The sequence below is a fragment of the Glossina fuscipes genome, unplaced genomic scaffold (assembly GCF_014805625.2).
Source record: "Glossina fuscipes isolate IAEA_lab_2018 unplaced genomic scaffold, Yale_Gfus_2 0, whole genome shotgun sequence".
Classification (NCBI taxonomy): Eukaryota; Metazoa; Arthropoda; class Insecta; order Diptera; family Glossinidae; genus Glossina; species Glossina fuscipes.
Genome location: NW_023998414.1, coordinates 3,610,778 through 3,625,183, shown reverse-complemented (window position 1 = coordinate 3,625,183; position 14,406 = coordinate 3,610,778). Strand labels below are relative to the sequence as shown.

The 14,406-nt window shown below is 31.0% G+C and overlaps 1 protein-coding gene across 5 annotated transcripts in view; it reads left to right on the top strand.

Annotated features, from left to right (window-relative positions):
* LOC119644711 (sex-lethal homolog) overlaps nucleotides 1-14,406 on the top strand; it is a 67,246-nt gene that overhangs the window by 797 nt on the left and 52,043 nt on the right. Inside the window, exon 1 of one of the 5 annotated variants that reach the window (XM_038044427.1) lies at nucleotides 7,099-7,212. The exons of 3 other annotated variants lie outside the window; for them this stretch is intronic. In XM_038044427.1, the coding sequence (XP_037900355.1) occupies nucleotides 7,205-7,212 (8 nt within the window). In that variant the 5' untranslated portion in view covers nucleotides 7,099-7,204. Of the gene's footprint in view, nucleotides 1-7,098; nucleotides 7,213-14,406 lie in introns of those variants that run through there. One more of the 5 variants, XM_038044428.1, reaches the window with a different exon arrangement.

Here is a 14,406-nt window from a genome sequence, read left to right as displayed (position 1 = left end):
AAATTAGAAACAAATTGTACGAGGGACTGTATCGGCTTTAACGGTTTAAGGTTTTTTAGTTTCTGAGATAAAGAGATGAACTTAAAGAAAATCTGCATACATATCAAGAAGAATACCGAGAATTTTAATGCACACGCATTTTTTTTTTTTAAACCACTAGAAACAGGTATTTTTCGTATCTTGAGTGGTTACCTTGTTTGCTGCTAGCGATAAACACAAAATTAAGGAAAACACATTCACACATTTTTCGTATATGCGACGATAGTTAATCACTAACGTCTACGTTTCTTAAAACACAATACATGTCTAAGAGAGACTTGTAGATGTCCAAAATTTATTACTTAAATACGTCCCGTCAAGTATAAACATTTCCTGGTTATTTAGGATAAGTTTTGGAAAAAGTAAATGTTTGCAATCTTTAGTTGCCGCAAATTTCTGCGAACTGTTCGACATCAATTGTGACGGGCTGAAAAGTTTTCACGCATCTCCATGTTGAGTTTGCAACGCTTTTTCGATTTTAGAGGAGATGTTATGGCAAGTTTAAAAAAAGTGTATTTGGCTGCAAAGATACAAGATATTCGAGGATGTTGTTGAGTATGAATATTTTAGAGAAAGATTTTTCAAAATTTTAAAAACTGGCAACATTGCAGCTATTCGCACGAGGTATATTCAAAGTAAGTTGATCTGCCGCCCATAAAATAGCAGATGCAAATTTAAATTAAAAAAAACTGTAATATAATTTACATGTCTATAGCTAGTGAAAGTTCTTTTGTTCTTTTAAATTTTCATTTCTGTACGCTTGACGAGTATTTAAGTGTAAAAGTTTAATTTTCGATCAGAAGCAATGCCAACCTCTTATTAATAAATCAGCTGTTAATTAATTTCCCGAAAATTTCACTACGTAAGTTACTTGTATCGGAGGGTTTTGAAAAATTGTGTTTTCAGAAATATATATATATATATATATATTAAAATGTTTCAGTGCAGGCTTATATTTTTATTATAATAATTTTCTTTTTCATCAATTTTTTATTCCTCTGCAATCTTAGAATTATAGAATTGCCTTTGAATATTAAGAAATGCTTCCTTATTCTCTACCCCGACAATTTTAAGCCGAACGCCTTTTTTCCTAAATGAAATTCCAAATTTGTAATTAAGATCAAAATATTTATAACGGACTCTTAATTTTTGGGTAGACACATTTCGAATCGATCTCAGCCTTATAGGCATTCAATGGTCGGCTTGAGGACGATGGTGATTTTCGTTTGGAAAGGCTAACACTCATTTGATGCGTGTAATTTTTTCGCAGGCCTGGGGGAAAGATGGGAAATTTCAAGAGAAAATTATTTCATGTGATAAGCTCTTTTTTACATACTATAGAAAACTAAAACCGTCTATTGAACCTTAACAGAAATGATGTCCTGAAATCTTAGATCTTTCGCACATTTTTAATTTTTATTTAATCTACAACGCCTTATGCACTGTTTGCGAAAGCAATTAAAAACGAGATGAATAAAAACTTTTACATGGAATTATACACAGGTTAACAATGTTTCCTCGAAATCGAAATTGCAGATAGAGTAGAAAATTAGAAACCTGGTCTAATTGACCCGAATAGCATCTTGTGAAAACAAAAAATGAGTTTGTCAGTGGACTGGTAATGTAATCATAAGAAATCTTCAAAGATTTCAAATAGTTGCAGTTTTAACACCTTTGCAACAATATCTATCGATCGTAGCTCATACGCTAAAAAAAGCATTGTCAAAAGAAAAGGAAAAGCATAATCCAGAGGGTGCGTTCTTACAAAAAATAAATATTTGCTGAACAAATTAGCAGCCGGCTCTTTTAGCTAGCAATTACAAACGCAATCGCAAGCAAATAACTCTTCCCTGTTGCCTTTTGACGCAGTAGACAAAAGATATGTTTAGTTTGTATGGATTTTTGTGAGATAGAATTGATGGTACATTATGTCGCTATAGAGGCATTTTCTTCGATATTATCTATGCACTGATATTTGATTACTTTGGTAATTTACTAATAGTACGACTCTTGCTCCCCTCTCTCTGTCTTATCTCTAAAGCTCGAGCTTGGAGTAAAAGCAGTCCGTCTTGCCTCACTGTCAGCAACTTGTTTTTTTTTTTAATTCGTTTTTAACTTACGGAAATGTACTCTAAAGTAATAATTTCAAAAATTTTTCTTCTATTTATAATTGTTTTTATTTGCGCGCTTGGGTTGTTTATAGAATTGAAAAATGTTGAATATCTTTTATTATTTGAATGATATCCAGAATATATTGAACAAATTAGTATTGTCGATCGGTTTCTGTATCTCTACTCAAGATATCCATTAATTATACATTCATTTATTTATTTCCTTAACTTTATCATGGTGGTTAGTTTCTTTGTCCTTGAAATTTTGATTGTAAATTTTTATCCCTTTTTATTTTCTAATGTAAAATAACACGCAGTACTTATCTCTAATTTTAGGGTGTGAGCGTTAAGCTGATGTAGAAGAGCCTAAGAACAGTGTCAAGTGGCTTTATAGAGATCTAAGCCGCTTAGTTAGAAATTTACTGTCTTCAATTATCTTTATCATTTTTCATTTGTAGCAAGTACAACATTTTTTGAATTGGATTTTGTAGGTCCCTAAAAGGACAAACACAATGAATTTACAAAATAAATCCAAATCTACTGTCTTCGCGTTAATTGTTGCGGTTGCCCGCTTCATTAGATATAGGTTTTTTTTTTTTTTTCTTAATACGTCGTAAAAATTTTAACAAACTCTCTCTCTTTTTATCTAATCGAATTGTCCTGACTATAATGTAAGAAAAAAATTTATATTCTTATGTTCAGTGTTGTTTTATTTTATTTTAATTTGTCGCTTGGCTCCGTAAAGTACTGCATATTATATTAGCGTATAAATTACTTTAATTAATACTAAAATACTATAAAATTGAAAATGATGCCATACAAAATTCAAATGGATCGAGTTATTAAATATGTTCAAATTATTTTTTATCAAAATTGACTCACGAGAGAACAATATAAAATTTAACCATTAAGACAATTAGGCCGAGTCTTTAATATTATCCGCTTATACTTCATATCGATATGAAAATATTTTAACATGTTGACGTTCATTTTAAAAATCAGTGAATGCTTTCAAAAAACGCACTTCTTTTTCTTCGTGTTATAATACTAAGGACATGTATATAGGACCGCTGTAGACGTCTTGTGCATCGACAAGCACACGCAATAGATGTCTATAGACGTTATTTACGTGAACGGGTTGTTGAGGTCGGTGAGCTTGTTGATCGATTGGGGCCATTTTATTCTTTCAGTTAGCGCTAAAAAAGAAATTTCTGTTGGGTTTTGTAGATGCGTGATCGATGTAGGCTATGTTGTAAGCTAAAAATATTTCTTTATTATCGAGGGTATATTTGTTAAGTTTTCAAAGTTTTGCAACCGCTTAAGCTTTTCAAAACAGTTACGGCAAATGGACATGATTAAACCGGAGTTATGTATATTTCAAATGGAACGACAAATCGAAATACAATTTATTGATGGTTTTTTAAAAGAAATATTATTATGATAGATAGATTAGAATAAATATAATGCTGCCGTACTTTTTATTATTATGCTTTTTGTTCGCTCTCTTCTAACTGTTTCGAAAATATATAATAATTGCATTTAATAAGTATTTTATATATATTTTGCACAGACGGTTGAAGATCTTTTAAATGACCCCAAAAAAGTATGTTACACTGTTTTATGCGTTTTTTCTTTTTTTTTTTTTTTTTTTTCTCTCACATTTTCTTTTTAATAAACCATTTCAAGAGGCGTTTGGCTTGAAAGCTGTGAACTGTTTAATGCTAGCTACGCTCCAGTGTTTGCTTTAGAAAAGGAAAATTTTTAATATTTATGGAAATTAAAAACAAAGTATACTTTAATTAAAGGTGGGGATAATCTTTTTTGCAATGCAGCACTTAAATTAAATTATTTCATAAACTACTGAGTGAATAAAGTAATCTGACTAATTTATTTACACCGTCAGTCAGAGTTGAAAGTATACCTCTTCTTAATCAATAAATAAATGTTATCAAGTTAAACGATGAAAATAATTGAGGAAAATAATGCATATCCAATAGGAAGAAGAATAGAAGATCAAGAATAATAATAATTAGTTCACTGAAACGAAGAGGACCTTATCGAGAGTGGGTAATAAAATGCTTATATAATTCATTCGTTAGACTCGGTTAAGATATTATTTCTGCATTTGGCGATGCCATCTTAAATGCACTATAATTCTCTATCTATATTCTATAATTCTCAAATTTATCTAATCCCCCAATATGTATTCCAAGCCCCTTAAAATTAAGTGCTTTTTCTTATTTTATATGATTTTGAATTCGGGTTAAATTTAATAAATTGGAAAATTCTAACTCTTCGGCTATATAGTCATAAGGTTCGAGTAAAACATTTCGTTTTATGGTCTACTATTGAAAAGATAAAAAATTCACGACGACTTATGTCCACGAAATAAGGCGATTGCGGCGTAACCACTTCATTGCATTTTGCTAGAGAGCTTTTGTGCAAATCCAGTACATTCGGACAAATTTTGTTTCTTATATTCTTAACCGAAGGATGGGGGGGCATTCTCATTTTGTCAAATCGTTCGCAACACCCAGAAGGAAGCTCCATAGATCCCATAAACTAAAGCATATATTCTTGATGGGTATGAAATTAATTGTAAACCGGTTTAAGTATATGCGTCGGTACGTCCGCGCAATGTCTACGGTAAACATTTTTACTGGTCGCAAAAATGAGGCGAATACATTGGAAATTATTGCGCACACATTGGTATTGAGAATAAGACAAATCGCTTAACTGGCGCAACCATAGTGCAACGTAATCTGAGACAGACTATATCTGTTTTCAAGAATAAAGAAGATTTGGCTTTTTTTTCGTTATTTACGAACGACATTAGATACAGTGATGAAAAGTGGCATTTACATTCTACGACCGGTCCGGCGGTACAAAAATGAAAATAATCGCCTATGTCTACACAAATTACAAGTGATGTATATCGCTTTTCCGATGTTTTCTGCTTATATTACTTGTAAGATAAACAAGGCAGATTGTTGAAAATTATTCTGTACATATCTCACGCATATATTATCTGTCTAAAAATGTGGCTCACTACAATTATCAAATAAAAAGGTTCAGAGAGTAGAATGCAACAAACTAAGTATATTACTTTTAAATTAAATATCGCGGACGTCACGACGATACACGTCGGATATTGGTTATGGGTGTAAAGGACGTTGTCGTGACTGAATATACGTATCTTACTTGTTTTAGTTTAAAAATATTAGTGAAAATTGTGTTAATCTCACCCGCTGAATAAGATATTTTTTCTTATTTTAAAGAAAAAGTTTTTTTGTTTTTTTTGCCGGAAGTAGGATGTTCTTAACTTATGTCTACGTGAAAGCTTTAGTTACTACCGTTGATTAAATCTTTTGACTTAGTCGCATCAATAGCTTATTTTTATCGTTTTGCTATACTTAATTCAAATTTTTCATTAAAAGGTCATATAAAATCGGCAATAATCGTTCCATTCAATGGATTGCATTATCAAATAGGAACTATGTTGAAAAGAGTGTTATGCACGCACGCTAGAATATGAAAATTCCCCTTACATTTTGATCAAAAATTACGAATTTTAATGAAGAATCCACACAAACGGTTAAAAGGCCGACGCAAAACTTTTCTAAAATATATCTTTGCCTAAAGTAAAAATAAAACTTAATCTCTTTTCATTTTAATAATTTCCTCATGTATATCTTGCAAAATATTGAAAGTACAATTTTAAAACAACTGCTATTAAAGATTTCCTCAGAAAAATGATTTAAGGTAGTGCGCTAGTATCGCGCAAGTAATTATGCATCATTTATACGTAATCGTTATTGCAATTGCTTATAACCGAAACCGTTATCTTGCCGCTACTAAATCAATTACTCATAAAATTCTGTCGAATAATATTGCATTGTTGCATTCGTTAAAAGACTTGGTGGCCTCATCAATCCGTTGACATCGTTAATACGTCGCGACTATTAGCGATAAATCATTTAAATTGATAGGTATTCAAGATTCATCCTAAGGGAGAATATGGCCTTTTTACTAAAGAAAAAAAAAAAAACAAAAATAAAAATATTATATATATATGCTTGTTGTATATATTATGTTTTAATGATTAAAAGTTTTTTAATTACTTTTTAAAATAAATTTTTCTTTAAAGTTTTCCTTAATCTCTATATTTGATGTTTCTTTCATTTCCTTTTTTTTATTCGTTGAATTTTCTATTTTCTTTTAAATATTTGTTTTGCCTACTTTTAGGCTTAAAAAAAAAAAAAAAAAAAAAAAAAAAAAAAAAAAAAAGTTTTCAAAAAATAAAAATATGTGTATGAAACAATCGTACGCTTGTGTGTGTGAAAAAATTTTAGTAAAGTGTCTCTCAACTTGTCTAAACGTGAGTTATGTTACGTATGTATGTTAGTACGGCAAGCATTGAAGGTGAAATTTATTAACATTGGCAATGCGTGCACTACCTTGCCTTTCATAATTATATTCATATGTTAGATTATATATATATATATATATATATATATATATATATATATATATATATCTATTAATGTACATATATAATGTATATATATATATATATGTATATATATGTATACTTATGTATACATTGAAAATTTCATTTTACATTTTCTCTTTCCTTCATATTGTTCATCGAAACAAACATAAAAACTAAATAATAAAATAAATAAAATTAAAAAGCTCACTAGCAGAGGGAGAAGGGCGAAGGAAAGTAAATTTTTAACTTATTATTATTAACCTCCTTCTAAACATAGTTTATTAAAATAATAAATTTTTAAAACAAAATTATGTGTCTGCTGAAGTCAGTGAAGATTCTACTTTAATTAAAGTTTCGTAAAAAGTGTTTACATAATAAATAAATAAATAATAATTAAAAAGAAAAAATTCTACACTACAAAAAAAAACATAATCACACTATTAATAAATAACAATAAAACAGCAACGTTTACATATTAAAAAGTCATAAAAAATAAAAAAAAAAAAAGGATATTTTTACTCTAGGCGAAAGGAAGAGCGATAACCACAATACAGTTATAAATATGTATCGGTAAATATAATGGTTGAGAAAGCATGTTTTTTTTTTTCCTTAAAAAAAAAAAAAAAAAAAAAAACTTTTAAAATTTTTTATTTATAATCTTTGCAAATAATATATTCATAAACTTCTTTGAAAGAAACTTCATCTGGGAGGAGCGAGCGTGTTAAAAGGGGCCGCGGTGGGAAAGGAGAGAGGAGGGGGAGGTACTTCAACTCTGCAAACAGATGCAGTCGAACATCTTAAGTCACATATAACATAACATAACATAACATAACACATAATCATCTCAGTTACAATTATTATTATATTTTTAAGTAAATAATAAATTTTTCGCGGCTCGTACCTCGGTTGACAATGACGACAAAATCGATATGGATGACTTATATAAAACCATTAAAAAAATTCATCATATACTACGCGTTCATTTTATGACAATAAAAAAGTTTTATTATCGACGTTTATCCTTGTCAGACAATTTAAATCGTTCTCGAAGTGCCGCGCCTAATTAAAAGGAGAGATTAGATTTTTTTTTAGATAAATTTTTCGCTCAGCGCAATGCTTTTATCTCGCAGCTCCTCCATCATCATTTATTCCGTAATGGCGATCCTTCAATTATATTCTTTTACATTCATTACCAAAAAATTGTAGTACAGTTGTACGCAATCTACTAATGGATACGATCTACACTTTATATATGTATGTGTTCGCAATTGTCAAAAATCAACTCGTATTATATATGAAATTGAATATATTATTAAATAAGGCGAAAAAATGGGATCGTGACCTCCACGCATTGTCCTGCATTGTTTCGAAAAGGAAGTGAGGCGGTTCGAAAGCCTTTTTTTGATTGGAATTTAATTTATTTACTGGAGTTTGTATTTAACAACACCAGTCGAGATGTTTTAAAGGTAATCTAGAAGTGATGTTAGATTTCATTTTGATGAAATCGCCCGAAGGGATTTAATTCAGTTGAGAAGATTTTTGGGGTGTCATCTTATTTCAAACAGGAGCAACTCGAACCACGCTCGAAAAATACATTGATAATTTGAAAATCAACTTAACATTATTATTAAGCCGCTGCATAACTGTTTATTGAAGAAATGATCAAACTTTTTATACTTCACATCATTTGTTGGTACCGAACTATAATTACTTATGTATGACAGTATCCAGCACTCAAAAATATTTAAGACTGACCCATGTATTATTACACCGATTGGTTTAGAATCACTTTCTGAATCGATCTCAGCTTGTGTCTGTCCGTCTTGTTTTTTTTTTTTTTTTCTGTTGAACCTACTGCCCCCTTAGTTTGGATATATTTTAATGAAATTTGATGCACTGACGTGTGTGTTGGTCCAAGGCCTAAAGCTATAGAAAATGATTCGGAACGAATCACTTCTTCGACTATTGCTTATTTAAGACTTTACTCTGAAAAATTGTTATATGAATATATATGTAGGGTACCTTGAGGTATTTAATGGTGGACCGTGGTCTGGTAAAATCTCTACTCGCATTTTTTAGACGCAAATATTTTTCCGAATACTATCTAATACATACATATATTGCCATGTTTTGGTTAACAACTAAGGCACGGAGCTGCGAAATATTTCGCATTTAAGATCTAGATCGTTATTCTAACAAATGAATTCGTAATTTATTTCTTAACAAAATCGCATATGTACGCTTAATGAATGGCTAGCGCTGTAGTTTCATAATATGAGGAAAATATTTTAATTTTCAACTTATGGAGATTTAGATAATATTCGGACTCTCAAAGCCATTTAAAAAGGGTTTACTCTAAAACTATTTCCGTTCGGCCCCGAAGGCTTAACAGGATACATAATATATTGTCTTGAGAGACAAGTGCAAGGTGCACCTCTCCCAAGTTCATGCCTTAAGAATGAATTAATTACAATTAAGCGATCTGTAGCTGCCAGGTAGACATCGTCTCGTTATTAATTGCTAAGTAAATATTAAAATTTTCCGTTAAGATGAGGATCACGAACGAAATCTCGCGGAAACATTGAATATAATATTGATTTTGATTTAACAACAACGCGTTTTGACTGACCATAGCTCATATGAGCGACGATTTTCTTATATATATATATGTAGCCGTATGAATCGTACCAATCGATTAGTTTTGCGTAATTTCCGCCCGTTTGCGAATTGCTAACGTGCTAAGGTGTATTAAAAACTACTGACACGATTTTTATGAAACAATTAGTTACAAGCTGTAGGGGGGACAACGATCTCGTCAAGCTAGAGGGAGTTTACACTTTACTCGTTACATCGTTGAAAAGTAACAACAAAACAATTTAATCTTTTCTTACTTCCCCTTATCTTAAAAAGGTTTTGCTAAAGTTATTTTGGAAATTTTAAACTACTCAGTTGCATTGTGGAGCCTTCAATGAATGAATAACTGAATGAATGAATGAATGAATAAAAAAAAATAATATTTTCTTCTTCTTGCTAAGAAATTATGTCAGCTTCATATCAAAAACACATGAAAGGTTTGTTCAGATACAACATAAAAATGTCTACAAACAACCTTAATATATATATATATATATATATATATATATATATATATGAAATTATGCCGGATGATGGCAAATGATAAAGAAGGTGTTAAATAAAAAGGAAAGGAAGGAAAATAAAAGATGTTTAGTTCGTTATTATTCAAGTGTTTCCAGAATTCTCATAAAGGACAGTCACAAAGCGAGCGCCAAATAAATTCTTTAGAAACTGTTCGCGACGTAGTTTTTGAAGGGGTGGAGAGAGAGAGAGAGAGAGAGAGAGGGTTGAGTGAATCTTGTCCGTTGAAAAGGTTTTTTTTTTTTTCTTAAGATTCTCAACATCAAAAGCACTTGAAGAAAGCATTTTTTTTTCTTATTTTTTTTTTTCTTAAATTCATTTATTTATTTATTTTTATTAGCCAAACAATAGTAGAGTAGAGGTAATGTTTGAAAAATCTTTGTTAAATATAAATCTTTATCGTTATTCATGGTAACATATGGTAGTACATGCCATCACCATGGGCAGGCAATCAAACCAAAATTTAAATTGCATTACAAATATTTACCAATACGTTACCGAGTGCCAAGCGCCAAGTGAATAGATATCAGTTTTCTTCTTCTTCTTCTTCTTCTTTTTTTCTTTTTTTTCTGGTTTCCTTTTTTTCATGCTTTGCCAGAATATTTGCTTTTCATTTGCTTATAGCATAAAAAGCAAGCAAATAAAAAAAAAAGTTCTTTTATTCTACAACAATCACTTAAATGCACTTAGAAACGGAAATGAGTAATAGTAGGAAAAACGCACTCTTAACTAATTTTATTACACCTTCTTGTGTGTTAAGCGCCATCATATTACAGTACTTTCTTTTCTTTCCCTTTCCCTTTCCATTCTCATTCCATTTCAAACAACACTACTAACTAATTCCTTACCACCACCACACTATGCAAATTGAAACCGAGAATAATAATATGCATGTGTTTGGAATGCAATTACAATTTTAGTTGATGGTAATATTAACAATTTTTGTTAATGGTGTGGCGGCACAGCCCCAGCGATCAAAATTAAGCAAAGATTCCTATATTATATTATGGTACTCTATAACATTTAGAATGGGTGGACATTATCGCTTGAGTGCTTAGTTGAGTTGAGTCGAGTCGAGTCGTAATAGTAGAAGTGATGGCCACTGCTGTTAGCAATTGTATATATATATGAACTATTAATTATGTAGTTGCCTAGTTTTAAGCGTTGTGTGTAGACTACAAATTTATAATGTTTTTAATAGCATACCTTTGGATATCATAAATTTTCGTAAAATTATTGCTTAGTCTTCAGAAGAGTTACTTAAAATGTTTAATTAATTTTTTGATAGCGCTCTTGCTATTGTATGTTGTTGTGTTGTGTTGTTTTGTGTTGTGTTGTGTTGTGTTGTGTTGTGTTGTGTTGTATAGAACGTGTTTTCTTATTCCATAAAAATGATTTTGAAAAACTTAAATGCTGAGGTACGAATATTTGCAAGTAATAATTATCTCTTATTACTGATCTCTCGAAATACGACGACGACGATCTTATCGATGTGTCACAATTTTTAGTAAATATCAAGTTAATGGCTGACAAACAATATTTGACAGCTTTACAGCATCGATTTTGAAACTTTAAAAAATCGATTCTTTTTATATTCTTTTCATGAATAGAGTATAGCATCTCAAGAGTATTTTCCTAAAGCTTCAAGAGGGGTGAAACTGTGTGTAACAAGGGGGGAAGGGAGGGGGCGGAGTCTTTACTACTTTAAACTTTAATCGATTTTTGTTTCTCTCAAAACATTCGTGCTCTGCTGGACATGAATGCACAAAGGCATTTTGCACGCTTCTTTTAAGTAGGAATAGGTTCGTTCGTGCTCTCTATAAAGCGAGATATGTGACGCAATTTTAATCGAAAATTTATCTTTTATTGCATATAATTCGGCAAATGTTAAAATTTAAATTTCTCTTTTTTTTTTTTTTTTTTTTTTTTTTTTTTTGAATTCTTATAAGCCATATATGTATATATGTATGCATATATACGATAATCTTCGGGAGAGTGCACATTTCTGCAGCAGATGAACAAAACGCACATCTTAATGGCAGAATTTGCATATATTTTAATGAAAAATGCTTTAAATATTGTTTCTCTTTTTCTTTTTTTTTTTTAATTTGGAATTTTTTGATTAGAGAAATAATTTTGAAGCCTTAATCAAATTTCTTGCATACGTGAATTTTTTTTTATTATTTGTTTATCTATGAAACCGGAAAAAATGACTTTTAAATTGTAATAAGAGAAATCAGTGAAGCGTTTTATTTAATTGAATATATGCAAAAGCTGCGCGCAGCAGCACACCATCATTATGTTGATTTAATTTGCAGAATCAATGCCAAATGCATGAACATCCAACATAGAAGTAGATCTAATCTGTTCTAAGCTAGGTCTCCTTTTCAACTATCCCCACTTCGAATGCCTAATTTGTTCAACCAGTTTGTTCTGCGTTTTATTTACACAATCAACAATTATTTTAATTATGCGCTTAGGAGCCAATCAACGATAAAATAGTCGATTAGATAAGGACTACTCCTACCATATCCTAGTTCATGCGTTCAAGTTTCAAGTTCAAGGTAGGGTTCGGCATAACACTTATCGATGGATGCATACCGACTAGGCAATGGCCACCATCGCTTCATATTCTTGCTGACAGTCGTCGTGTTACGACGAGTAGGCAAAATCCGCTGAGTGATTCGGTCGTATTAAGGAGAAAAATAAGAAGCAATTAATCAAACTTTTTATGAGAACTGGAAATGATTTCTTAAAATTATTTCTCGTTGTTGTTGTTTTGTTCTGTTGTCAAGAACCAGGCCATAGATGCATAGAAAATCAATTTCGTACTTTTGTTTCTAAGTTATGCCTTCAGATTTGGTAAGGGTTAGATCTTGATTTTTTACGTTATAAAATTTGCAGATGTGCGGAGATGGGGGCCAGACATCCGCCAAATACTCTCATAAACACTTATACACTTATACACAGTGTGGCGAAATACATGACTTATCTACTAATCGTATGAAAATATGATTTAAAATTTTTACGATATTCGATATATGCCGTGTGTATCGATTTTCTCGCCACCTTGTAATCGTCGCAGTATTGTGCACAAGTTAGTGATGCCTGCTTAAAGGATTCTTTAGCAAAGGCGATTATTGTTTTTCTTTGCCATAGATCCTTAAAATGATACTGCACATGAAATTCCTATGATCCTTTGCAATAAAATTTATACGTGTATGAAATGTAAGCATGTAAGACGATCGACCCTTCTGCCCTGTTATGTGCATACGCTAGCAAAAGGTGTGTATTTTATTTATTGTTTTCACACCCTTTTGATCTTCGTCATCATTACGCGTCGATGCAGCCGCTCCGTTGATTAATTATTTACGAATACGCGTATATATATATGCATATGCATATGCATATATATATATATATATATGTATATATACATATATACATGTACATGTGCATACATTCATATACATATATACATACATATATACATATATACATATATGCATATATATATATGCATGCTTGCGTTGCTTACGTTGCTTCCGGTTTTTAATATATAGAATAATCAGTACTGAAAGGGGTCTACAAAACTTAACGGTAGTTCAAAATGCAACAGAGGATACTATATGTGCCGCCATAATTTATTCTATATCCCCCCTACAGCCGTATCACGTATCCTCCGTTGGCTTCTATCCATCTCCTAAAGGCTATCCTCGACTATATGCCCACAATTGTTGCACTCAAATAATGTATTTGCAGTGTTCCCTATAATCTATCGCCTTATCTTTGTTTCTCCAAAATGCAATATTTTTTTTAATCGAAATTTATCAATGGAATTTTTGTAATCTGCATTCAAGTAGATCGTAACTCGTTCAACTTGATCGTAATACTAAAACTGAATGCTGGAATGTTAAAAACGCGTTGTTTCGCGTAATTTGTTTTTTTTTTGTTAAGAGTTTATTATTACGTTTAATTTGTTTTGCGTACGTTTTGTATTTTACGTTGCGTCGATTGATTTCGAGCGTTCGTTTGACAACATTCTACGCGCTTACTACGTTTTTGTTATGAATTTTAATATTGCGAGGACGAATTGCTCTCTGCTCTCTTAAGCAGTTGATCTTGTCATCTCTTTAGGAGTAAAACCATTTCTGTTCACTTTTCACGCAATAATATGAATGACAATTTTCGACGTACTTCGCTTGAAAACTTTACACTCGTATGGAGAGAAAGAGAGAGTGAGAGAGAGAGAGAGAGAGAGAGAGAGAGAGAGAGAGTATCCCGACACAATTTCCATTTTGTTTTGTTGCTCTTGCTTTTAATGAAATGTTTCACTTTAACATATTTCTATCATGAAATTCAAACTCATAGAATACCGGGTAAATAAAAATAGAAGGTTTATTATCATTACCTGACGAGATAAAATCGAAAAACAAATTTAAATTTATTTTCTTATACGAAACATAAATGAAATGAAATAGTATTTGAAGCATGAACGGAGACAAGGACGGACGTACGGACGTAAGTAATGGACTCTAAATTATAAGAAAATGGCTATATCTTGCAATATATATATATATATATATATATATATATATATATATATAT